The 27722-nt window shown below is 35.4% G+C and overlaps 1 protein-coding gene across 4 annotated transcripts in view; it reads right to left on the bottom strand.

Moving 5' to 3' along the window:
- The window catches only part of LOC150102889 (inactive tyrosine-protein kinase RYK-like), a 378596-nt gene that overhangs the window by 223677 nt on the left and 127197 nt on the right, over positions 1-27722 (bottom strand). For all 4 annotated transcript variants that reach the window (XM_090397499.1, XM_090397500.1, XM_090397502.1 and 1 more), the window contains one exon: positions 14384-14516. In XM_090397499.1, coding sequence (XP_090253625.1) covers positions 14384-14516 — 133 coding nt within the window. The remainder of the gene's footprint in view (positions 1-14383; positions 14517-27722) is intronic.

Raw genomic sequence — 27722 nt, 5'->3', positions numbered from 1 at the left:
AAAAAGCAACTGACATAATGAAAAAGGAAAACTTAGTCCTTGTTGGGAATCTAAATAGCAGAGTAGGAAATGATTGTCAGACATATAAAAATATTTTGGGAAAATTTACAGAAAAGAGGAAAGCTAAATATAATGACAAATACCTGTTGGATTTCTTCTCAGGACATGGACTGGTTATTACTACCACCATTTTCCAACATAAAAATGTGCACAAATTCACATGGAGAGAAGAAGCAAGGAATAAGAAAAGTCTCATTGATTATGTTATTGTTGATAGTCATATTTTTCCACTGGTGCAGGACACCAGAGTGTATAGAGGATTTGAAATTGGAAGTGATCACTATTTAGTCTTGAGCAGGATAAAATTGAATTTCATATTGAAAAGAATAACACGTAAGAAAGTTTTAAAGCGAATAAAAGTTGAGCAGCTCTCAGATGTGAACTGTAGACTAAAATACACAAAGATTATTCAAGAACAAATGAAAGAGTTTGAGAATAGGAACCAAACCTTGAAGATTCAGTGGCAAGCCTTGAAGAAAACCCTGATTGATTCAGCCAGAGGGGCATGTGGTAAAGTTGTCTGCAAGGATTGAAAAATCAGAACTCCATGGCGGACACAGGAAGTTAAAGAGGCAGTGAAAGAAAAGAAGAAAGCATATGAAAAGTTCCTGGCAAATAAGTCAGCTTGTACTCTTAGAGAATACAGACACAAATGTAAGACAGCTAAACTCTTTGTAAAACTAAAAGTCATGGGAGGACTTTGGCAAGAACATAGAAAACAAATATCAAGAAGGTGGCAAAATATTCTGGAGTTAGTTGAAGAAGCTTAGAAATGGAGGAAAGAGTGCTGTAAAAAGAGTTAGAGATGATAAAGATGACATGAAAACGGGAGAAAGAGATATCCTTGAAGTATGGAGTAACTACTTCGAAAAATTGCTAAATGAAACAAGCAGTGATAGCACAGTGGTAAAAAACACTCAACAGGCACACAGTCAGGAATATATATCCATACTTGAAGTAGAAAAAGCTATCAAAGGCTTGAAATGTGGAAAAGCACAGGAGTAGATGATATTCGACCAGAAATGCTGAAGTATGGTGGTATAAAACTCTTACAATGGCTGCACTGCATAGTTCAAAAACGCCTGGACAGAGGGGCAAATTCCCGATGATTGGAGTAGAGCTCTCATAGTACCCATATATAAAAAGGGAAATAAAACTGAATGTGAGAATTACAGAGGTATTTCCCTACCGAGTGTTCATGGATAGATCTATATCAGTATACTTGAGAAACGGTTGAGAAGAATTGTGGAAGAAAAGCTTGGTGAAGAACAAGCTGGATTCAGGCCAAGTAGGGGCTGTCAGGATCAGATCTTCACTTTACGACAAATAGTTGAGAAAGCATGGGAATATAACAAAGATCTCTATTTAAGTTTTGTAGATCTGGAAAAGGCATATGACAAGGTGCCAAGAGGGAAGCTATTCAATACGCTACAGTTATATGGTGTCAATGGGGCATTATATCAAGCAATACTTAGTCTTTATTTGAGTTGTAATTCAGCAGTTAGAATTGAAGGAAGTACAGGACGATGGCTTAATGTTAAATCTGATGTGAGACAAGAATGTTCATTATCCCCTCTGTTATTCATTATCTATATGGATCACATTATGAAGGAAAGTGGTATTAAAAATGATATCAGAATTGGAGATGTTAATATCAGCTCTTTGCTTTATGCGGACGATGTTATACTTCTAAATAAATCCGCTACAAGTTTGCAAGATTCCCTGACTAAATTGAATAACTGTCGTAATAGGTATGGTATGAAGGTCAGCAATAAAACGACAAAGACAATGAAAATAGGTAGAATCGTTGAAAATGTCAACTGTGTTGTGAACGGAGAACCTGTGGAACAAGTAAACCATTTCAGCTACTTAGGCACAATTTTTATTGAAGATGGTAAATTAAATATGGAAATAGACAACAGAATCAACAAAACTGGTATGGTAGGAAGTCAATTGAATAAATTCATATGGAATAAGAGAGAAATTAGACAGAATATGTGTACAAGACAGTGTTCAAACCAGTTTTAACTTATGGATCTGATAGATGGGTCAGAAGTAAAACACTTGACCAACTACTAGAGACTGCACATATGAGAGTCCTGAGAAAGATTAAAGGGAGGAACAGATGGCAATGGCAATATCATATTAAAAACGAGGATATTAGGGAAGAACTTGACATTGTCAGCATACAGGAATGCGTTAAGAGAGCTAATCTCAGGTGGTATGGTCACTTTAAACAGAATGGGCAAGGAAAGATTAGCAAAACAAGTGTTCTATGCCAGGTTAGCAGGAAAATGACCCAGAGGAAGACCAAGAAATAGGTGGATTGATGTACAAAGTGCCTTAGAAGATAGAAATATAAGATCTGATAATATTGGAGTCTTGACAAGTAACAGACTGATTTAGAGGAAAATTGTAGATAGGAAGTTATTAACGATGTAAATTTTTCATGTAGTTCTATCTTATCCTGTAAACCCCTTGACAAATCAGGAATTTGATGATGATGTTTTTTTTTTTTTATCCTTGTGTTGTTTATTCCATAAAACATTATTATGCATCATTAACAACACCTAAGCCTTTCTATACATATTCAAATTCTGCATAGAGAAGAATCCATAAGGCATGTCAGCTTGGTAAGTGGTAACAAAAATTATCATGACAACTCAATCGGCTGACCTTGTTAAAGAGGTCCAGGAACACAAATACCATTCCAAACGGTCTAAGATTCTGACAGAAGTTTCCACAAAAGTTAAATGTATTTATATTCAGCCAAGTTTAGCACAATTCGAGAACAGACTGGTGGCATTTGTGTCGATTTAACAAAAATCAACACTGCTATCACCATGTTACAGAAATAATTAATCTAAAATTGCAGTTAATTCTAATCACCATCTCTGAAAATGCTGCAAGAATTTGAAAAAGTTAAGAATTGGCATCTGAAAAAATTTGCAACTCTTCAACAGGCAAAGCTATTCCCAACTGCAACTATGATAAGAATGCGTAGTGGTGAATCTATCATTGGAGACACTCTCAGAACATGCAGACAATGCACTTTTCATGAGTATAATTTCACCATTACATCCAGAAAAAATTAGCAATTCTAGAAATTATGACTAACATAGAATGTGGTAACTTATGATCTTACACCCACAGTGGCTAACAGCATTCATTTGAATGTAACTAGTATTCAAACAAAATTCAAACCTCCCAAGAATAACATTCCACCTAAAGAAATATCAGCACTTAAAAAGTTACATAGAAGCAAACAAATTATTGTAACTTAAGACACTACTGTTATTATGAACTAAACAGATTACAACAGAAAAATGAATCATTATCTTAAAGATTCCTCTACTTATAAAATCATAGATTGGGATCATACAAAATTCCAGAAGAAAAAATTGTGTAATTATTTAAAAAAAAAGTGATAGCTTGGTTCAAAGAAATTATCACAAAACTCAAAACTCATCATGTCAAACAACCGTGGATATACAGGATCCCTAAAATTCACAAATCTAATATCCCTCTTTTTCCTCCTATACTAGACAACCTGCCTAAAAAATAGCCAAACATTTATCCAAATCAATTTTTTCCTTTACATGCAACTCTCCCTCGTGTATTAAAAACTCTCAGGATTTTAAAAATTTAACAGAAAATATAACTATGACAGATTCTGACATCATGGTCAGTTTCAATATTACTTTACTCTTTGCTAATGTACCTCTGACAGAGACCATTAACCTTATTAAGTCACATATCCCTCCTGACATAATATATCCCTTCTGAATTATTCAGATTTCCTTTCCTATGGAAAGGGAAAATATACAAACAGCTGTTTGAGACTACTATGGATTCCTCTCTTTCTGCCCCTCTAGATACTTCTATATGGAATATTTTGAAAACCAAGTACTCAATACAGCTAAACTTAAACCAATAGTTTGGCTGTGCTATTTTGATAATGTATTTGATGTTTGGCCACATGATCCAGACACATCAGATACATTTTTGGCACATCTTACAGAAAACCCCATCATACAGAAAGATATTTATATAAACAATCTCCTAAAAGTATGGCATCTTTAAAACACTTACTCACCAAGCCAAGGCTATTTATTCAAATAACAAAGCCCTTAAAACTGAGCTCAGTGACCTTCACAGCACCTTTTTACCCAATGCCTACAGCCCTTATAAAATAGATAAATACTGTATGCATTCGCTAGCCTTCCAACACACAGAATTAGAACAAAACCATTCCCAAAGCTTATGTTAAGGGTACATTAGAAAAATTAGCCAAAATTCTCTGCAAATATGATCTCCATGCCATTTTCAACTCATGTCATTTCATGTTATTCAGCTAGCTACCTTCAAACATTCTCCTAAAGATCAAATGTATCCCCTTGAACATCCTGGAGGATCTAAAGTTCCTTGTGACTACAATTTGGCCTAATTCAGACAGACTGGTAGATCAGCCTTGAAGAACATAATTACATCAGCATCATCTGTGTGGCAAGTTGGGATAGGCAGACCATGCTCTGGATACTCCTTCACATAGGATCAGATAGAGAAAAACATCTTTATTGCATAGAAGTCGTTATAGGTCTCCAAGACCATTTTTAGAATCAGCATCATCTATAAAGCACTTTCCTAACCTCAACAAGTTGGTTGCATTAATTTACCAAAGATCTGGGAAAATATCATTTTAAGATCTGATAGCTGGACTTCTCTGAATTAAGTCTGTGGTTATCCATTCCATAGAGGGCACCATGTAAGGACATTAGTTCTGTTGACAGTAACAATTAAATTGTTTTCCTCAATTATGTAGTTTAGTGCTGTATGTCTATCACAGTTATAACTGGGCTCGGATGATGCTGGTTAGAAAACCAGTCAAATATTATTGACTTTAATAAATCTTTTTTTTCTTCTCTTGGTGTTGTTTATAAGTGTAAAACATTATTATGAAAGACAGATTATGAAAAGGAATTAGCCAAAGAGGACCAAAAAAAAAAAAAAATCTGAAGGAATTTTATTGGTATGCACAAGAAAGAAAAAAAAAAAAAAAAAAGAATGGTCATGAAAGAATAACTTTAGTGAACGCAAATAGCAGAAAAGTGTATAAACAAGAAATAGTTGATTGTTATGTAATCACTTTAGAAATGCACAAAGCAGCAAACTCATTATCTTCATGGATGTTGGAAGAGAACATGGACAAAAGAAAACCGGTAGATGCTAAGAAGTGTTACAGCCCTTATATCATCTTGATTCAATTAACTGCAGTTGGATTAGAATGGATAAGCACAGTTACTGAAGAAATTGTTCAAAAAAATAATGCCTCAGACTTTGTTGTTTAACTTGACTTTAAGTACACACATGATTCCTAATCAGCAGGAGACCAAGATAATCCATTATACAAGGGTAAAACTAAGGCAGATACAGCAAATTTTGGACTAGTTAGTACCTCTAGTGCAGTCAAGATTTGGAGAGACTGTTTAGGAATTGCATCCATATATGGGCAGATAATACTAGGGTCCTCTACAGATATTGCAGGTATAATGAAATAAAACATCACTGGAAAAGGATTAAAAACACTATTAAATTCTTCAAATATTTCATCTCAGTAAAAGACTTCTTCAGGGAGTACAATATGAAACTTGTAACACACACACACACACACACACACACACACACACACACACACACACAAAAGGCAACACAAATCTAATTGAAAAACATGGATGACAGACAAATTTGTGTGTTTTAGAAAGGATCTGACGATACCATACTACTGAGATACTTTTAATCCTTGAGCATGGGACTGACAACCCCATCTCATAAAAAATCAACTAGTCAAGAAACATGTACCAAGTAATCTTCACTGGATGGACTTAAATGGATATCGACCCAGGCCTTGGAATAATGGTTTACGAATAGATTCACGAGATGTTAGAAGCTTGTACAGAGCTGGAGCATTTCAAGAAATATACATGAATTAAATAGATACAAAATGGATATATAGCAATAAAAGAGACATGATGTACAGGAAAAAGAAATTTGAAGAAAGAGAATTAACTTTTTGCTACATTGTGGAGGAAACAACTCTGATAAAAATGAATTTTGAAAAGCTTTCATCATTAAGAAAAAATTGTCGCCATCTCTGATCGAATTTGAAGCCTTTAATGAAAGTATAAGCAAGCAAAATGGCTAAATAACCAATATTAATGGACACTGACCAACAGAAACTGCAGAAGACACAATAAATGTCTTCTGCAGGCTTTTGATGGCTTTTCTTCATCATCATCATCATCATCATCATCAAATTCCTGCCATGTACCCTCAAGGGGTGTACAGGATATGATAGTACTACATGAAAAAATTACATCATTACTAACTTCCTATCTACAATTTTCCTCCAAATCAGTCTGATACTTGTCAAGACTCCAACATTATCAGATCTTATATTTCTATCGTTTAAGGCACTTTGTACCGTATCAATCCACCTATATCTTGGTCTTCCTCTGGGTCGTTTTCCTGCCAACCTGGCAGAGAACACTTGTTTAGCTAATCTTTCCTCTCCCATTCTATTTAAGTGACCATACCATCTGAGATTAGCTCTGCTAACGCATTCCTGGATGCTGACAATGTCAAGTTCTTTCCTAATATCCTCATTTTTTATATGATATTGCCATTGATGCCATCTGTTCACGCCTCTAATCTTTCTCAGGACTCTCATATCTGTGGTCTCTAGTCTTTGGTCAAGTGTTTTACTTCTGACCCAGCTCTCAGATCCATAAGTTAAAATTGGTTTGAACACAGTCTTGTATACAGCTAATTTAGTGTTCCGACTAATTTCTTTCTTATTCCATATGAATTTATTCAATTCACTTCCCACGATACCAGCTTTGCTGATTCTGTTGTCTATTTCTATATTTAGTTTACCATCTTCAGTAAAAATTGTGCCTAAGTAGCTGAAATGTTTTACTTGTTCCACAGGTTCTCCATTCACAACACAGTTGACATTTTCAATGATTCTGCCTATTTTCATTGTCTTTGTCTTTTTATTGCTGACCTTCATACCATATCTATTACAACAGCTATTCAATTTAGTCAGAGAATCTTGCAGACTTGTAGCAGATTTATTTAGAAGTATAACATCATCCGCATAAAGCAAAGAGCTGACATTAACATCTCCAATTTTGATATCAGGTTTAATACCACATTCCTTCATAATGTGATCCATATAGATAATGAATAACAGAGGGGATAATGTACATCCTTGTCTCACACCAGATTTAACATTAAACCATCTTCCTGTACTTCCTTCAATTCTAACTGCTGACTCACAACTCAAATAAAGACTAAGTATTGCTTGATATAATGCCCCATTCACACCATATAACTGCAGCGTATTGAATAGCTTCTCTCTTGGCACCTTGTCATATGCCTTTTCCAAATCGACAAAACTTAAATACAGATCTTTGTTATATTCCCATGCTTTCTCGACTATTTGTCGTAAAGTGAAGATCTGATCCTGACAGCCTCTATTTGGCCTGAATCCAGCTTGTTCTTCACCAAGCTTTTCTTCCACAATTCTTCTCAACCGTTTCTCAAGTATACTTGCATAGATCTTGCCAGGAACACTCAGTAGGGAAATACCTCTGTAATTCTCACATTCAGTTTTATTTCCCTTTTTATATATGGGTACTATGAGAGCTCTACTCCAATCATTGGGAATTCGTCCCTCTGTCCAGGCTTTCTGAACTATGCAGTGCAGCCACTGTAAGACTCTTATACCACCATACTTCAGCATTTCTGGTCGAATATCATCTACTCCTGCTGCCTTTCCACATTTCAAGCCTTTGATGGCTTTTTCTACTTCAAGTATGGATATGTATTCCTGACTGCTTGCCTGGTCAGTGTTTTTTATCACTGTGCTGTCATCACTGCTTGTTTCATTTAGCAGTTTTTCAAAGTAATTACTCCATTCTTCAAGGATATCTTTTTCTCCTGTTTTCATTTCACCTTTATCATCTCTAATTCCTTTTACAGCACTCTTTCCTCCATTCCTAAGTTTCTTCAACAACCTCCAGAATATTTTGCCACCTTCTTGATATTTATTTTCTATATTCTAATCAAAGTCCTCCCATGATTTTTGTTTAGCTAGTTTTACACACTGTTTAGCTTTCTTACATTTGTCTCTGTATTCTGTAAGAGTAAAAGCTGACTTATTTGCAAGGAACTTTTGATATGCTTTCTTCTTTTCCTTCACTGCCTCTTTAACTTCCTCTGTCCACCAGGGAGTTCTGATTTTTTTATCCTTGCACACAACCTCACCACATGCCTCTCTGGCAGAATCAATCAATGTTTCCTTCAGAGTTTGCCACTGAATCTCCAAGGTTTGATTCCTGTTCTCAAACTCTTTCATTTTCTTTTCAATAATATTTCTGTATTTTAGTCTACAGTTCACATCTGAGAGCTGCTCAACTTTTATTCGCTTTAAAACTTTCTTACATATTATTCTTTTCAATATGAAATTTAATTTTATCCTGCTCAAGACTAAATAGTGATCACTTCCAATTTCAAATCCTCTGTACACTCTAGTGTCCTGCACCAGGGAGAAAACATCACTATCAACAATAAATTAGTCAATGAGACTTTTCTTATTCCTAGCCTCTTCTCTCCATGTGAATTTGTGCACATTTTTATGTTGGAACATGGTGTTAGTAATAACCAGTCCATGTCCTGAGCAGAAATCCAACAGATATTTGCCATTATTATTAGCTTTGCTCTTTTCTCCAAATTTTCCCAAAATATTTTTGTATGTCTCACAATCATTTCCTACTCTGCTATTTAGATCCCCGACAATGATCAACTTTTCATTTTTCATTGTGTCAGTTGCTTTTTCTAAAGCATCAAAAAATTCCTCCACTTCTACCTTAGTAGAACCTTCTGTGGGACCATAGGCACAAATAAGTCTCATTGTCCAGTTCCCCATTCTCATATTTGCCCACATTACTCTACTTGAGACTGCCTGCCATTCAAGAAGATTAGCCTCGTATTTTGTGTTGAATACTATGGCTACTCCTTCTTTTCCTTGATTGTCATTGCCTGAATATAACATTTTGTATTTATTGCTCAGAAAGATCTCACCAGTTTTGGTCTTTTTTGTTTCAGTCACCCCTATTATGTCGATCTGGTACTTATCTAATTCCTCAGCTAGCTCCATTTCTTTGCCATTCAGGCTTCTTACGTTGATAGTACCGATCTTTAACTCTGGTGATGTTGAGTTGGGGTTTGATTTCAGATTTCAGATTTGTTCCAGTAGCTGACTTTTCGCTGTTCGCCCTGGTTCCCTGGAGAAAACAACGGGGGCCTTGTTTAACCGGGCGACGCCCCAGCCGGCATGAAATTTTGTCATGTTGTACCATCATTTTTTATTTTGGTTTAACCAATAAGAATACAATTTGGTCGGCTAAATCCCAAATTGCCAGCCCATCCTCGTTCGTTCAGTATCAAAGTAGATACCCAACAGGGTGCACCACGAGAAGGTGAGGATTGGACATTAGGTCAGAAGCCCTGGTCGGTTCTCCGCATTCCTTTAAAGGCTATGTGGAGGTCTCCTCTCAGTTATACAGCTATGGCTTTTCTTTAATTTCTTAAATTCAATGTTTTTCTTAAAACACTGAATGCATGAATTCCTGTTCAGTGTTTTTTACCACTGTGCTGTCATCACTGCTTGTTTCATTTAGCAATTTTTCAAAGTAATTACTCCATACTTCAAGGATATCTTTTTCCTCCTGTTTTCATGTCACCTTTATAATCTCTAATTCCTCTTACAGCACTCTTTCCTCCATTTCTGAGCTTCTTCAACAACCTCCAGAATATCTTGCCACCTTCTTGATATTTATTTTCTAAGTTCTTACCAAAGTCTTCCCATGACCGTTGTTTAGCTAGTTTTATATTGTGTTTAGCTTTGTTACATTTGTCTCTGTATTCTCTAAGAGCACAAGCTGACTTATTTGCCAGGAACTTTTGATATGCTTTTTTCTTTTCCTTCACTGCCTCTTTAACTTCCAAGGACCAAATTTTCCTTTTTTTTATTGTGTCAGTTGCTTTCTCTAAAACCTCAAAAAATTCCACCACTTCTACCTTAGTAAAACCTTATGTGGGATCATAGGCACAAATAACTCTCACTGTCCAGTTCCCCATTTTGATGTTTGCTCCCCATTTCTCTACTTGATATTGCCTGCCATACAAGAAAATTAGCCTGGTATTTAGTGTTGAATACTATAGCTTCTCCATTTCCCTGATTGTTATTGCCTGAATATAGCATTTTATATTTGTTGCTTGGAAAGATCTCACTGGTTTTTGTCTTTTTTGTTTCAGTCACCCCTATTATGTCAATCTGGTACTTATGCAATTCCTCAGTTAACTCCATTTCTCTGCCATTCAGGTTTCTTATGTTGAGTAACGATGGTTCTATACTTGATAATATACTTGATGGTTGATAGTTGGTACTATACTTAAAATTAAAATAAAGAGCAAATATTTTTCAGCACATGCAAATCGATTGAGATGCAACATTAACAAACTATATATAACAGAAGAGAAAAGAAAATACGAGTGTGAATTAAAACAGAAATTGGAAAATATACAACCAGAGGAGAATAAAAGTAGCAGCAGAAAACTCAATTGGAATTTAAAATAAAATACAGTGTAAAAAATAGTTCAATGAAGAATGTGAATGGGCAGTAAAGAAAAAGAAAAAAATAAATCAAAGTACTTCACTTAAGAATCCAGCTGATATTCATGCTGCTCTGAGATACAAAGACAGCAGCAAGGAAGCCAATAAAATAATAAAACAGCAGAAAAGAAAATTTCTTCGTGAACTGATTAAAAAAATCCAGAAATACTTGACAGTATATAATCCCAGAAAATTTTCTCATGAAACTATAAACCAGGCCCACGTACGAAAACAACAGTAATCAACAATAGCAATGGACAAATACTAGCCTCTAGAGATGAAACAGAAAACAGGTGGAGAGAAAGAGAGAGAGAGTACTTTAACAAACTCCTAATTTGTGATGAACCTACCGTATCTTTCAAACATACTTATCAGACTTGTTATCCAGAAATAATTAAATCTTCCCTAGCTGAAGTAGAGGAAAGTATAAAACTGCTCAAAAACAACAAGGCAACATGTATTGATGGAATAGCAGCTGAACTCATTAAATATGAGGGTAGTATCTTTCAACATGTACTGATACAAATACTAGCCTCTAGAGATGAAACAGAAAATGGGTGGATAGAAAGAGAGAGAGAGAGTACTTTAACAAACTCCTAAATTGTGACGAACCTACTGTATCTTTCAAACATACTTATCGGACTTGTTATCCAGAAATAATTAAATCTTTCCTAGCTGACATAGAGGAAAGAATAAAACTGCTCAAAAACAACAAGACAACATGTACTGATGAAATAGCAGACGAACTCATTAAATATGAGGGTAGTGAATTAACCACTCATATATATAAGCTTTAAATTTAATATGGGAAAAAGAAAAGATACCCCACAGAATGAAAAGAATCGCTAATCATTCCGGTTTATAAAAAGGGAAACAAAAATGAATGTGAAAACTGCAGAGGAATATTGCTACTATCAAGAGGCTACAAAATTTTATCTAATATACTAAAAAGAATCTTACCTTATGCTGAAGAAAATATTGGTGAATATCACGCAGGATTCTGAAGAAATAGATCAACAGTTAACCAAATGTTTATACTTAGACAGATACCAGAAGAAAAATGGGAATAAAAAAATCTGTCAGCCCATATTTTATTTACAGACTTTAGAAAAACACATGATAGTATTCAGAGGAGTTTGGGAAATATTAGATGAACCAGGAATACCTCATAAGATAATACATCTAATCAAAATTTGCACCACTGGCAGCTGAAGCATGGTATTAGCAAATGGAATTAGATCTGAGCCTTTTGATATTAAGACAGGATTGAAATAAGGAGATGCCCTTTCACCCATCCTTTTTAATTTAACATTAGAAAAATGCATTCGAGAAATTGTCAAAGATAACAAAAACAGAACAGTAACATTAGGATATGCAGATAATATATGCCTTGTTGGAGAAAATGCTTAAGACATCAGAACAACATTTAGAAAACTCAAAATTGCTGCTGAAAAATTAGAAATACAAATTAACCATGATAAAACCGAATATTTAAATGTATCCAAAAATCACAATCAAGGGGAAAAAGACCATTTTATCATTGATAATCAGAAATTTAAAAGTGCCGCCTCCTTCAAATATCTTGGAATACTGATTACTTGAGATAATAAAATTAGTACAGAAATAAATGCTAGAATACCTCAAATAGATCTTATCATTTACTACATCATTCATTATCTTCCAAAATTCTATCAAGCAGAGTTAAAACAGGAATATACAAGACAATCATTAGACCCATATTGTTTCTTAGCTGAATAAGAAACTCAAAGAGTTTCATGCCGAATGTAGAAACTATATAAAGTTCAGCGATGCCAAGCATAACCAAATACCTGGATAGTGGAACACCTGACACATTTGGTAGTGCAAACTGAGGCAACTCATAGTAAGGGTGGAGCAAGCCCCGATCACTATTCTTGGTATTTACCCATAATGTGAACTTAACTCCTAGGAGCTGTATTACTGTTCTACATTATGAGAGAAGGTCACTACCCAGACCGGTTTCAACCTTTATTGAGGTCTCTTATTCAATCTTTATTGAGGTTCTCTTACATCCCTTCTATGAGAATTGCCAAGAAGGTGTCCTAATAAATTACTAATTATATGAAGAGCCAAAGGCTTCAATTCGGCACCATGAACTTATTTTAGTTAAGGGATATTACATCCCATATTGTTTCTTAGCTGAATAAGAAACTCGAAGAGTTTCACGTCGAATATAGAAACTATATAAAGTTCGGTGATTCCAAGCGTAAGCAAATACCTGGATAGTGCAACACCTGACCCATTTGGTAGTGCAAACTGAGGCAACTCATAGTAAGGGTGGAGCAAGCTCCGATCACTATTCTTGGTATTTACCCATAATGTGAACTTAGCTCCCAGGAGCTGTATTACTGTTCTACATTATGAGAGAAGGTCACTACCCAGACCAGTTTCAACCTTTATTGAGGTCTCATCAGTGAGTAGGCAGACCTAGTTAATACCAAGTTTGTAGCGAACAGAACTTACATCCCTGAGTTGCCTCAGTTTGCACTACCAAATGGGTCAGGTGCTGCACTATCCAGGTATTTGCTTATGCTTGGAATCGCCGAACTTTATATAGTTTCTACATTCGGCATGAAACTCTGAGTTTCTTATTCGGCTAAGAAACAATATGGAATGTAACATCCCTTAACTTAAATAAGTTCATGTCACCGAATTGAAGCCTTTGGCTCTTCGTATAATTAGTAATCATTAGACCTATGGTTTTGTATGGAGCAGAAACTTGTAGCATAACAGACCAAGATGCAAAAGCATTGAAAATCTTTGAAAATAAAATTCTCAGGAAAGTCGATTGACCTGTAAGAGATAGCACAACAGGAGAATGGAGAAGACATAACCAAGAACTATATGAACTATATAGTTTCCCACTTCTAGTTGATGAGATTTGAGCGAGCAGATTGAGATGGCTTGGACATGTGGAGAGAATGGCTAAACAAGCATTCAGGATGAATGCTTGATGGAAAGTGACCCAGAGGTAGGCTGCAGATATATTGGGAGAAAAATATCCAAAAAGACTTAGATGAGATGAGAATCCAGTCCATATCCTGAGCAGAAATCCAACAGATATTTGTCATTATTATTAGCTTTGTTCTTTTCTCCACATTTTCTCAAAATATTTTTGTATGTCTGACAATCATATCCTACTCTGCTATTTATATCCCCAATCATCCTTTAGATCCTCATATCCTATCCACTAAATTCTATAATTTGAATTTTCTCCACCTTTTCCGATAACCAACATTCCAGAGTCCTGGTACTGCCTTGGTCACATGTATCTAGATCTTCTCCAGTGTTTCCACATCATGATGAAAACAAGTTGAGCACAACAATCCATGTGAGGTCTGACCAATGCATTATACAGTGGCACAACTATCTCCTTATCTCTACTTGTCAATGTAATCTTTATCACAACAGCAATGTGTAGTTGTTATGAAAGTTATATATGAAAATGATAATTACAGGAAACTATCTTGCACTGACAACTCACTGAATAAGTGCTCTAAATTTAAGCAACAGTGTTGACCACTGGTTACAATATTTAGTACTCACTTGCTAGTATTAGTTCTGCGAGCCTTTCGAGAGCGGAGATAACTAGCCACTGCTACTGTAGTGATGACAACGACAATGGCACTGGCACAGCCAACTCCAATATAAAAAGAGTTAGTTGTAGAAGTCATTGCATCTAGTGAGGGGGGGAAAAAATTTAAGTATAAGAATTATGGAACTTCATTTAAATTTTCATTATTAAAAACCAAATGATAACTAAAAATAAAGCCAAGATTATAATGCAAGCACACATGCAATTAAAGTTTATTTTTTGCAGAAATGTTTACAGAGGAGGAAAGGAAAAAAAGGTGATACAATACAGATGTTGTAGTTAGTGAAGGTACTTTATTGGATGAATCGAAAGAGGATTATATGAAGAGTAGAAAGTGAGAAGGGAAGAACCAGAGGCCATCCTTGAAATGGCCTCTGGTTATGGTTAATGGGAGTTATGCAAGAGTGAGGTGAAGAGGGGAGTGAGGAGCAGATTTTTTAGATGGAAATTTGTTGGTGAATGGAGCACAATGTCAGAATATGTTGTTAATGCAGGGAGCATTAAGGATTTTAAGATTCAGTATGACAAATATGTTGTATGAATGAACCTTCTACGAGTCTGCTGACTCCATGGAGCATGTGATAATAATAATATTAAGCTGAATAGAATAAAAAAAAAAAAAGCATGGTGATTTTAAAACAAAAATGTTATGATATTATTATTTCAAGTTGTTAAATACTGGATATCTACAGCAAATTCTAAAAAAAATATATAAATAAATAAATAATTGCATTTATCAGCAGGAATAATCACCAAACTAGATTTCGATAAATCCCACAAAAGGTAATAAACAACCATGTAAAATGAAGATCATTTATTTCAACAAGGGAAAGCTGTTTCTATTTCTTGTGGAAAAAACCAAAAGTGGTAAGAGCAATTCACACTGGATTTAGATTGTAACTGCAACAATAACCTAAAACAAAGAATGCAAAAATCTCAAAAAATAAATAAGAAAAAAGAAAAATATTATCGCAAATGCTTCTTGGAGTTAACAAAATCTCATATGGTCATGGATGCATTACATCAGTCATAATAGCAAAAACTAACAGAAAAAGGTTGGTCAATTGGTAAAGCCTCTGCTACTAATGGCTCGCAAAAAGTTACCCAAATTTGAATGCGGTTAGTAGTTGGAAGGGGAACAATTGTTCGATGCTGTTGGCACGCTCTCCCTCGATGAGTCTTTGGACTCCCTGGAGGTGTCACATAACAATAATAATAACAATATTTATACCTTATAACTTCCAGTATAAAACAGATCAACAATACAGTATAATAAAATTAATTTAATACATTTTAAATGTCATCATCAGTATCATCCAATTCCTGATATATACCCTCAGCAGGTATACAGGATATTATGATAATACTACATTAAAACTTGACATCAATTACTAACTTCCTATTTATAATTTTCCTCTAAATTAGCTTTGACTCAAGACTCCAATACTGTCAGATCTTATATTTCAGCCATCCTAACACACTTCTTACTGTATCAATCCACTTAGATCTTGGTCTTCTTCTAGACTGCAAATCCTGTGGGTGAAAAAAAAAAAAAAAAAAAAAACTTAAGAAAATATCTGTTTGATTAATCATTCCTCTCCTATTATGCTCAGGTCACCATACAACCAGATTAGCTCTGTTCACACATTCGAGAATGCTAAAAATGTAAAAAAAAAAAAAAACTTAAGAAAATATCAGTTTGATCAATCATTCCTCTCCTATTATGCTCAGGTTACCATACAACCAGATTAGCTCTGTTCACACATTCGAGAATGCTAAAAATGTCAAGGACATTCCTAATATCTTCATTTTTAAGATGACTGTGCCATTCATACTAACTGTTTAGACTCCAGATCTTTCTCAAAACTTTCACATCTGTAGTGTCCAGTTCCTGTGGACTTCAGAGCCACGACCATCTCAAGGATAATGTGGATAGCCCTATGCCTCCAGGTGTGTCCTATGTCTGTAGATGAGTGTTCATGGGACCGGTCTGCCTGTTCTGGAGGAGGAAAAAACCCAAGTTTCCAGGTGAAAAACCCCCTACCTCCGTATGAAACCAGCTAACTCACCTTTAGTCGAAAGAGATCAAATAAAGGCTCTTCAAGTCTTGGACAGGAATCGAACCCAGGTCTTCTTTCCGAACAAAGGGCTTCCTTCGTCTAAACTGACTGAGCTACGGAGGCTCGACTAATTGCTCTTACTCCATATAAATTTGGTGATTTGACTCCTACCCCACCAGGTTTGCCAATTCTGCCTGTCTATTTCCATATTAAGAGCTTGCATAGCTCAATCAGCATAGCGAAAACCATTTTGGAAATAACTGGGTTCCAATCCCATCTAGAATGGGAGGAACTCTATTCAGAGCTTTTCAGGTGAAGGTGAGTTAGCCAGTTCCATGCAGAGATGGAAGAATTTTTCCTCCTGGAAACTTAGGTTTTTCATCCTGCAAAACAGCAAATTGGCCCCATCAATACACATAAATACAGACATAACAAAGCCTTAGAGGCTGCAGCAGAAGAATAGCAGGCTGGCTACATTAAATTCACTAAATCCTAATCAAAGACTCAACCTGTCTTGGATTGAATACCATCAAGACCAGAAGACTTTTTTTTTTGCATTGAGTTATTCCAGATTATTCTATGTTTCTGATATGGTAGGGGTGTGATTTGCCTTGAACATTTATGAAAGTGTTCAAAGGGAACAACAATGCCAGGTTAGCTTTGTTCTTTAATGTGTTGTTGTTTAGCTATGCCATTCAAATAAGATAGAAAGAGAGTGGTGTGGAAGCACAGTTCAGATGCTGAATGCATAGGGCCTTGGAGGGATAAGAATACTAAGGTAGAAGCAATAGGAGAGGTCATATTTACCTATAGGAGTTGCCAACAATTGCTTCTGCCTTAATATCTCCACAGTTGGGTCTGCCTCCCACTGACAAAACCTCAATAAAGGTTTAAACCGGTCTGGGTAGTGGCCCTTCTCTTAATGCATAGCAGTATACATGTCTGCAAGGGGATGTGCTTTGCATTATGGGAGATACTGAGATAAGGAGTGATGAGAGCTTGGTCCACCTTTGCTCGGAGTTGCCTGGTGTTGCACTACCTTACCCCAGTCCTGAAGATATTTTCGGGCACAAACTTTGTTTGCTTACGGATAAAGGATTAAACTAAATTTATTATAGTTTCTTGGCTAAGTGATAATTGTGGCTGTTGATTCCTTATACTATCAGTCATAGTGGTGTGTGTTTGTTTGGATATTTTAAGAAGGTCATAAATTCTGGGAGTAGAGGCATAACGTGATAATAGCTTTTCAATTGTTTCCTCTGGCCACGTGATTACTGACTTGATTAATTCTGTGGTTTTCTTTTTGATGCAGTTTGTAGGATTGCAGTTAACCAATTGGTACATGCTGTAGTCATATTCAAGGTATGTTCTCCAATCAAGATCGATGGTAGCATTGCCTTTATCCACCTTGATAATGTTGTCCTGGTAAGGGCTTTTACTGCTTGGGCTCAACCCCCACCCCCCCAGCCAACTTTTACATGGACGACTTCAAACAACAAGCTCTAGATTCAGCAAGCCTAAAGTTCAAAGTCTGGCTCAGATATGTTGATGATATTTGACCCCACTGCCCTGAAATAATGTCTAAATACATGTCTAAGCCACCTGAACAAAGAGCACAAACATATCCAATGTACCACTGAGATGGAAAACAATAACTCTCTTCCTTTTCTAGACACACTTGTTGTGCATCTTACCCCGGCTGCCTTTCATTCATGGTTCACTGCAAACCAACACATGCACACAGACTAACACATACATAAAAATTCATACCACAATCCAACACAAACACTAGGGGTACCAACAGCACCCTCAAACATACAGTCCTAAAAATTTGCTCCACAGAGCAGGCACTGAACAAAGAATATGAAATTATTAGCCAAACATTTATAAAAAAATGGTTGACTGAATATGGGTAACCTGATTGACTGAAAATGATATAGCTAAAGGGACAGAATATAAAGGGTATTGTATTTTCAGGGAGGATAGAAGGAACAGGACAGGTGGGGTATTGCTGATAGCTGCAGAATTACAGCCAACAAAATTAAAAAAGTTAAAGAAGATATTAAGTCTGGGATATGGCTCATTTGAGGCTGCTGGTGTGAGATAGAGGCAAATAGGATAAAATACGTTGTTGGGGCTGCTGTAGACCAGATCCAACATGTGCTGATTGGTCAATTCATTGCATGTTGTTAATAATCTACAGGAAGATGTAGATGCAATGAATTGGCAAATCAGCACAATGAGCTACCATAAGCAATAAAATGATCAAATGAAGAATCTAACCACCACCCTACAAAAACCATTCATAATTCTTTTGTACTGTTCCAGAATAAAATTACAGTAAACAGATATTAGTACACTCTATCTGCTTTAAAATGTTCATTAAGCCCATCCGAAAGCTTCTAAGAAGTTAGTGACAAAAAATGGACTGTCATCAAACTTAAATGTGACTAAAATGATAAATCTGCCAATGAATCACAAAGGTATCCAAATTAAATTTGAACTACCATTTGAAAATTTAAAAAAGATAAATAAATAAAATTAAGTTTCTAGTCACAATCCTTTGCTCGAGTTTCTCTTTCACTTGATTTCGGTAGTATTTTTTTTTTTTTGCAATCACATCAATTAATTTATATTATTTTTTAAGTTCTCCAAATAAACAAGTTTTCTTCTGAAGTGCTCACTTTCATATAATTGCTTTGAAAAATATCACTTGCATATAATTCATATAACGGATTGAAGCTTGTTTCAATCAATTATTCCTTTTGCAATGTGTTCATCATGTTCATTGCAATAAAATTATGGAGACTACCACCTTGTTAGGAATAATCACTTTAATTTCCTGATGTTTTGACCTTCATATTAAGGTCAAAACATTGGAAAATTAAAGTAATTATTCCTAACACAGTGGTAGTCTCCATAATTTTACTGAAATGAAGGCTGATCACTGTGTAACACTAAAGGAAAGTGTTCATCATGATGATTTAAAATAATGTTCACTGCTCATTTCTTAAATGCTATTTTTAAAATAATAATGTTGTTAATAATCTGCAGTGTACAGTTAACTGTATGCATGCATATGTGCTAATCACAGACTAAATTAAAGTTACTTGGTTAAGAAATTGATATTCATCCTAATTTAGTTACTAAATTAGAGATTTATGTAATATCACAAAAAGGTTCGATTGTTATAATATAAGCAAAGATATATTATTATGGAGATCTCCATCGAGTCCATAGAATCATCATGGGAGGTCCAGTAACATTCTGAAAACCAAATACTAATCTTCATTACACAATATCCATCATACTTTGCTTTGAACTCATTCATCGACACAGCACTCAAAGATTATCTTATTTACTTAGTTATAAAAATGTAACTATGTACAGAATGCCAAGAAGCATACCAACAAAACAACCTAAAAGTCTTCCATGATACTGTAAGAAAAATTACAAAGGAATTCTCAGCAAAAACAGTAACAATGATAAACAACAAGATAACTGAAACCGGGAATATTGAACATAAGAAAAATCTGGTCAAACCATTTTAAGACTATCTTCCAACAAGGAAACAAAACTGCAATGCCAACAATAGAAGAAAATAATGATCACCCAAAAATTTTACAAGAAGAAGTTAGATATGCAATAAAACAGATGAAAAACAATAAAGCACCAGGCATTGATACTATCCCTACTGAACTGTGGTCATATGGAGGCAGCATATCAATAAAATATTTAACAACCCTATTCAATAAAATACTACAAACAGGAGAGATCCCAGATGACTGGAGAACTGGAAAGATCATCCCAATGTACAAGAAAGGAGACAAAAGAAACTACAGAAATTACAGACCAATCAATTTACTCCCTCACACCTATAAAATATTCATAAGAATTATACAAAATAGATTAAAAAACACCTATGAAGAAATGACAGGCATAGAACAAGCTGGTTTCCGAGAAAACTATTCAACAATAGACCAAATTTTCACATTGCACCAACTAGCAGAGCTCAGCTGGGAAGACCATAAAGAACTATATTGTTGTTTTGTGGACTTTAAGCAAGCTTTCGATAACATCAACAGATAAATCCTTCTTAAAATTCTACTAGAAAAAGCAATAGACAAATATATAATACAGTTTCTGATAAAATATTACTCTAAGACAAATGCAATAATTAAAAAGGACACACTTACAACAGAACCCATAGAGATCCAAAAAGGAGTAATGCAAGGATGCCCATTATCCCCATGCCTATTCAACATATATCTAGAAGAAGTTGTAAAGAAGGCAATAGACAATGAGCCTAGAATCAATGTCAATGGTTTAAACATAAATAATATCAAATATACAGATGATCTCGTCCTTCTTGCAAGAACCCCAAATGAACTACAAAAGTTGATCAACAAGCTAAACGAAACCTGTAAAATATTACATGACAATAAATATACAAAAGACAAAAGTGATGAAAATAAGGAGGAACGGAACTACCATCTCAGCCACCCTAAACGGAGAACAAATTGAACAAGTAGACAACTTCATATACCTTGGTTCAAAACTAACAGAAACAATAGATGAACTCAAAACAATCAAACACAGAATAGTGATAGGATGGACCACCATGAGAAAAATACAGAAAATCTGGAAAACAAACAAGATATCTAAGCAAGCCAAAATCAAATTATATGAAGCAATAATTATACCAACAGTCATCTATGGAGCAGAAGCGTGGACAGTTAAAAAAAGAGAGGAGAAAAAACTGCTGGCATTTGAAATGAAATGCTTAAGAAAAATAAATAGAACAAGTTGGATAGAAAAGAAAACAAACATCACAGTCAGACAAGAACTATTGTATAAAAAGACAATAATAGAAAAAAATGAGAAAACAATAACTGAGATGGTTTGGACACACTGTACGCATGGACGCAGACAGACTTCCTAACGTCCTAATCAACACTTTTCCAACTGAAAAAAGAAGACCCGGAAGACCAAGAATTACCTGGCTGAAATTAATAAAGAACATCTCAGGATGCAGAACATATAAGGAACTTTTTCAAACAGCAAGGAATAGAGAAGACTGGAAGATCCTGCTCAAGAGAAGATCAACGCATCTTAGACGGAAGAGAAGAAGAAGAAGTACAGTCATACCACGACTTACACAAATCCGGAGTTACGTGGTTTCTTATATGTACGTATTCCATCCCACTTCACGCCTCACCACTAGTTGTATCTATCAGGCGCCGGCCGCATTCGCCAGTGTTGCACATGCTGTGAACAAGCACTCACGTGTTTCACGTGGTCTCCAATTCATACACTATTTTTATAGTCTACAAACCCTGCGAATGTTTAATGTTATGTTCTTGATAAAAATTTTATCACATAAAAAATAATAATGTCATCCAAAAGAATCAAGTCCGATTCTTCTACTGCTAGCAAGAAAATAAAAACATTGACTTTGGAAACAAAACTCAACATTATTAAGGATTTTGAAGGCGGAATGAAAATTTGTGAGCTAGCAAAGAAGTTCGATCTACAGGAATCCACAATAAGAACAATCATAAAATAAAGATTTACAGATTTTGGAGGACATAGATTCTAACAAGGAACTAATTGTGGCCACAAGGCAAGGAATAAAAAAATCATTAGCTTGCTATGAAGAAATTTTGCGTGACAAGAAAAAGACATTATGCCGTCAAATGATTCTATTAGATTTTATGAAACCATCGACATCGAAATAACTTTCTTTTTTTTATGTACGAAAAACTACAATTATGATTATATTTCTTAAAAAATATAGGTGTTTTTGTAAACCTTTGGTCCCAATTGTATGTTTGTATATATAAATTACATGCAAAATTATACCCCGAGTTACGCGAATTCAACATGCACTTTTTGTTGGTCCCGCCTACCGTGTAACTTCGGGGTTTTACTGTACTCCAAAATTATGTACTTTGAAAACTGCTTTTTAGTTATGCTGCCACTTAAAAGCATCCCATATGGATAATAATAACCAGAAGAAACCATGCAAGTTATTTACAATAATCACCATTGGAAAGTAGACACATCGTTTTCCCCTTTAGCTGAAATGACCAAATATTGCCCCAGAAAGGTGGCATTCAAATGAATATGTTATATTACATTATGCGGAAGAAAAAATAAATAAATAAATAAATAACACATTTTGAGTTGTGGTGCTACAATTAGCAAAGACTTTCTATGAAAATGAAAGGTTTTTACTGGATAAAAAATATCACAAGTCAAAAAAGCCATACAATAAATGTTTAAAAAGTTTCACACTGTCAACACTCTTGGTTCTTTCTGCATGTAGTATGATCAAGTTCAAACCTGTCATATGTTCCTAAAAACTACATTTCATCATTGAATTTGATGCTATTAGCATATGTTCAATTTTCTGAAAAATGGCAAAATTTGACTTGTCATTTTTAGGTTTAGAAAGGTTTAGGATTAGAAATAGCATTTAATAATGAGCAGGACAGGGCCCCTTTTGCCTTAAGAACAGCCTGAATTCCCTGTGGCATTGATTCAATTAAGTGCCTAAAACATTTATCTGGGATGTTTGCCCATGCTGTCACAATGGCATTACCCAATGTTCTGACTGGATGGTAGCATATTGCTGCTGTGAACTGCTCCTTCATCCCAAATATACTCTACTGGGTTGAGATCTGGGGAGTGAGCTAGCAACTGAAGTAAAGCAAACCACTTCAACATGATATACACTTTGTAGCATGGAGTATTTGTCTTGCTAGAAGTACCCAGGTAAATTAAACAGATAAATTAAACTGCAGCCTTGAATTGGTGAACATGATCTGGTGAATATGGTGAAGACATGAGGCAATGGACCCTTTCTGTCTGATTGCAATAGCTCCGACTAGTGGCAGGGATGTAATGGTGTTGAAACTGTGGCATTCAGGCAGTGTTCAACTGTTGTCAGGGGACTTAAAGTATGAAAATAAAACATTCCCAACACCACGACATCCCGGCAACTAGTCTGAGCTGCTGCTACCAGGTATAAAGGATCCATGGCCTCATGTTGTTGCCACCATATTCTGGTTCTGTCATCAGCATGATACAGTATAAACCAAGACTCATTATACCAAGCAACATCTTTCCAATCATTAGCTTTCCAGTGTTGATGATCGTGAAACCACATCTTCCTGTTCTTAGCTGACGTCAGTGGGACCTGGAAAGGTCATCTGCTCCTGTACCCTACCCATGACAGCTTGTGACAAACTGTGTGTTCAAAGATGATGTCCTGATGATCGCTGTTGCATTAAGCTATGATCTGTCTATTTGTGGCCCTCCTGTCACATTTCATAATGCTTGCCATTCTTCTCTGACCTTATGCATCAATGAGCTGTCTGCATCCAGGAGTTGTCTGGTTATTACACTACTTGTCTGGCTTGAAGTCGTCTGGTTATTACACTATCCCTGGGGCACCATAAACAATGTTGTGCATGAAAAGACCAAAACAGTAAATATCTGTAAGATACCAACAATCATACAATGACCAAAGTCACTTACACCACACCTTTTACCAATTCTGAATGCATCAAACAGAATTGGTAAAAGGATACCTGATCTCAGGATTTATACAGCAAACTATAGCCATATGACTCGGCTTCAGGAATGGTCTATTTTCCTAAATAGGGAAGTGTTACTAATGATGTAGCCGCTCAGTAGTGTATAAATGTAGGAATGAACAAGTAAAAATCTTCGCCATTATGTTCAGGAATTTTAGTAAGGAAGGAAGAATAAATTATACTATAAATATCATCCAGGGGAAATAAAATAAAATTTTATTGTCACTGACATGCAGTAAATATTCAGGTTGGATAATGGAAGCTAGAGAGGATTACAAGATAAAGTGTCAAAGCAGAAGCTTTTAAAGATTTCAGTCAGCTAAAAAAGTAGGCAAATGATGGGCATTTAACTTGAATACCCATCATTTGTAAGTATAATAAGTATATAAAGTTTGAACTTTGGGATCCACAGATGGGAGGCTGAAAAATTTATTTGTGGCATTATACTGGAGGAAGCAGAGAAAAAAATATAAAATTCAAGAAACATATTACAAAGTGGTAAAGATAACTCAAAGGGTTGCTATAACAAAGAGACAGGCATCGATCGGCAGAAGTAAAATGGTAGTGGTTCGACTGTATAATACCCCAATCAGACCACATCTCAACTATTTTACTCAGCTCTGGTTAACAGGATTTGGATGAGATGAAGTGATTTTGATGAAAGAACGAAGGCAGTTGACAAAAATTATTTCAGTACTGCAGAATATTAGCTATGAAGACTGACTGAAAGCGTGCAATCTTCAGTGTGTGCGGGTGTGTGTGTGTGGCAGACAGAACATGAAGAGAAATTTGACAGGGGCATTAATGATGTTGAGAAGTAATTATCAGATAGATATGGGAGAAATGGGATACTTAAGGGTTAAAGCTGTATAACTGAGAGGAGACCTCCACGAATGTGGACAAATGACCAGGGATTTTGACCTAATGTCCAATCCTCACCTTCTAGCAGTGCACCTTCTTAAGGTATCTACCTGGATACTAAACAAATAAGGATGGGTTGGCAATTTGGGATTCAGCTGTCCAAATTGTATTCTTATTGGTGTAAACCATGATGTAAAATGATGGTACATTTTAACATTTTACAACGACAGAATTTCATGCTGGCTAAGGTGTAACCCGGTTAAACAAGGCACTTGTTGTTTTCACCGGGGGACCAAGGCGAACAGCAAAAAGTCAGCTACTGGAACAAATCCTGAAACACATCCCAACTCAACATCACCAGAGTAAAAGATCAGTACTGTCAACATAAAAAGCCTGAATAGCAAAGAAACGGAACTAGCAGAATAATTGGATTAATACTAGATTGCCATAATAGAGGTAACAGAAAAAAAAAATAGATAAAAACCGGTCAAATCTTTCTAAGCAATAAATACAAAATGTTATATTCAGACAATAAAATCAGGGGAAATAATGAGTAGCTATAGTATTCAACACTAAATATGGTCCAACAGAAGGTTCTACTAAAACTGACACAAAAAAGACAAAAACTGGTACGATCTTCCTGAGCAATAAATACAAAATGTTATATTCAGGCAATGACAATCAAGGAAAAAATGGAGTAGCCATAGTATTCAACACTAAATACGAGGCTAATCTTCTTGAATGGCAGGCAGTCTCAAGTAGAGCAATGTAGGCAAATATCAAAATGGAGAAGTGGACAATGAGACTTATTTGTGAAATGGTCCCACAAAAGGTTCTACTAAGGTAGAAATGGAGGAATTTTTTGAGGCTTTAGAGAAAGCAACTGACACAATGAAAAAGGAAAAGTTGGTCCTTGTTGGAGCTCTAAACAGAAGAGTAGGAAATGATTGTCAGACATACAAAAATATTTTGCAAAAATTAAGAGAAAAGAGTAAAGCTAAAAATACCTGTTGTATTTCTGCTAAGGACATGGACTGGTTATTACTAATAACCTGTATTAGTAATAACATAATATATATTTTATAACATAAAAATGTGCACAAATTCACATGAAGAGAACAGGCAAGGAATAAGAAAAGTCTTGCTGACTATGTCATTGAGGATAGTAATGTCTTCTCACTGGTGCAGGACACTAGAGTGTACAGAAGGTTTGAAATCGGAAGAGATCACCATTTAGTCTTGAGCAGGATAAAACTGAATTTCATATCGAAAAGAAAAACATGCAAGAAAGTTTAAAAGCGAAAAAAGTTGAGCAGCTCTCAGATGTGAACTGTAGACTAAAATACACAAACATTATTCAAGAAAAATTGAAAGAGTTTGAGAACAGGAATCAAACCGTGGAGATTCAACTGTCAAGCCCTGAAGAAAATATTGATTGATTCAGCCAGAGAAGCATGTGGTAAGATTGTCTTCAAGGATAGAAAAAATATCGGAACTTCATGGTGGACACAGGAAGTTAAAGAGGCAGTGAAGGAAATGAAGAAAGCATATCAAGAGTTCCTGGCAAATAAGTCTACTTGTGCTCTTAGAGAATACAGAGACAAATGTAAGAAAGCTAAACACTGTGTAAAACAGCTAAACAAAAGTTATAGGAAGAATTTAGTAGGAACATAGAAATAAATATCAGGAAGATGGCAAAATATTCTGGAGGCTGTTTAAAAAGTTCAGAAATGGAGGAAAGAGTGCCATAAAGGGAATTAGAGATAAGCATGACATGAAAACTGGAAAAAAAGATATCCTCTAAGTATGGAGTAATTACTTCAAAAAATTGCTAAATGAAACAAGCAGTGATAGTACAGTGGTAAAAAACACTCAACAGGCAATCAACATTTAATTAGGAATACACATTCATACCTGAAGTAGAAAAAGCCATCAAAAGCCTAAAATGTGAAAGTGATATTCAAGCAGAAATGCTCAAGTATGGAGGTATAAAAGTCTTGCTGTGGATACACTGCATAGTTCAGAAGATCTGGACAGAGGGATGATTCCAGATGAATGGAGTAGAGCTCTAATAGTACCCATATAAAGGGGGGGAAAAAACTGAATGTCAGAATTACAGGGGTATTTCCCTACTTTATCTGGTAAGATTTATGCAAGTATACTTGACAAACAGTTGAGGATTGTGGAAAGGCGAGAATATAACAAAGATCTGTATTAAGTTTTGAACCTGCAAAAGGCATATGAACAAGGTGCAAGAGAAAAGCTGATCAAAACGTTCCAGTTATACAGTGTCGATGGGGCATTATATCAAGCAGTACTTGGTCTTTATTTGAGTTGTAAATCAGCAGTTAGATTTTGAAGGAAATACAGGAAGATAACTTGATGTTAAGTCTGATGTCAGACAAGGATATACATCGTCCCATCTGTTATTCATTTTCTATGTGGATCACATTATGAAGGAAAGCAGTATTAAACCTGATATCAAAATTGGAGATGTTAATCTCAGCTCTGTACTTTATGATATTTTACTTTTAAATAAATCTAGTACAAGTCTGCAAGATTCCCTGATTAAATTGAATAACTGTTGTAATAAATTTGGTATGACAATTAGCAATAAGAAGACAAAGACAAGTTAGCTGTGTAAGAAGACAAAGAATATGTAGAAACATTGAAAATATCAACTGCATCATGAATAGAGAACCTACAGAACAAGTAATACATTTCAGCTACTTAGGCACGATTTTTAGTGAAGATGGTAAACTGAATAT

Source organism: Typopeltis vanoorti, chromosome 9 (assembly GCF_054136105.1).
Source record: "Typopeltis vanoorti isolate ZY-2024b chromosome 9, IOZ_Tvanoo_1.0, whole genome shotgun sequence".
NCBI lineage: Eukaryota > Metazoa > Arthropoda > Arachnida > Uropygi > Thelyphonidae > Typopeltis > Typopeltis vanoorti.
The sequence above is the reverse complement of the archived record's forward strand: the minus strand, read 5'-3'. Positions and strand labels throughout refer to the sequence as shown.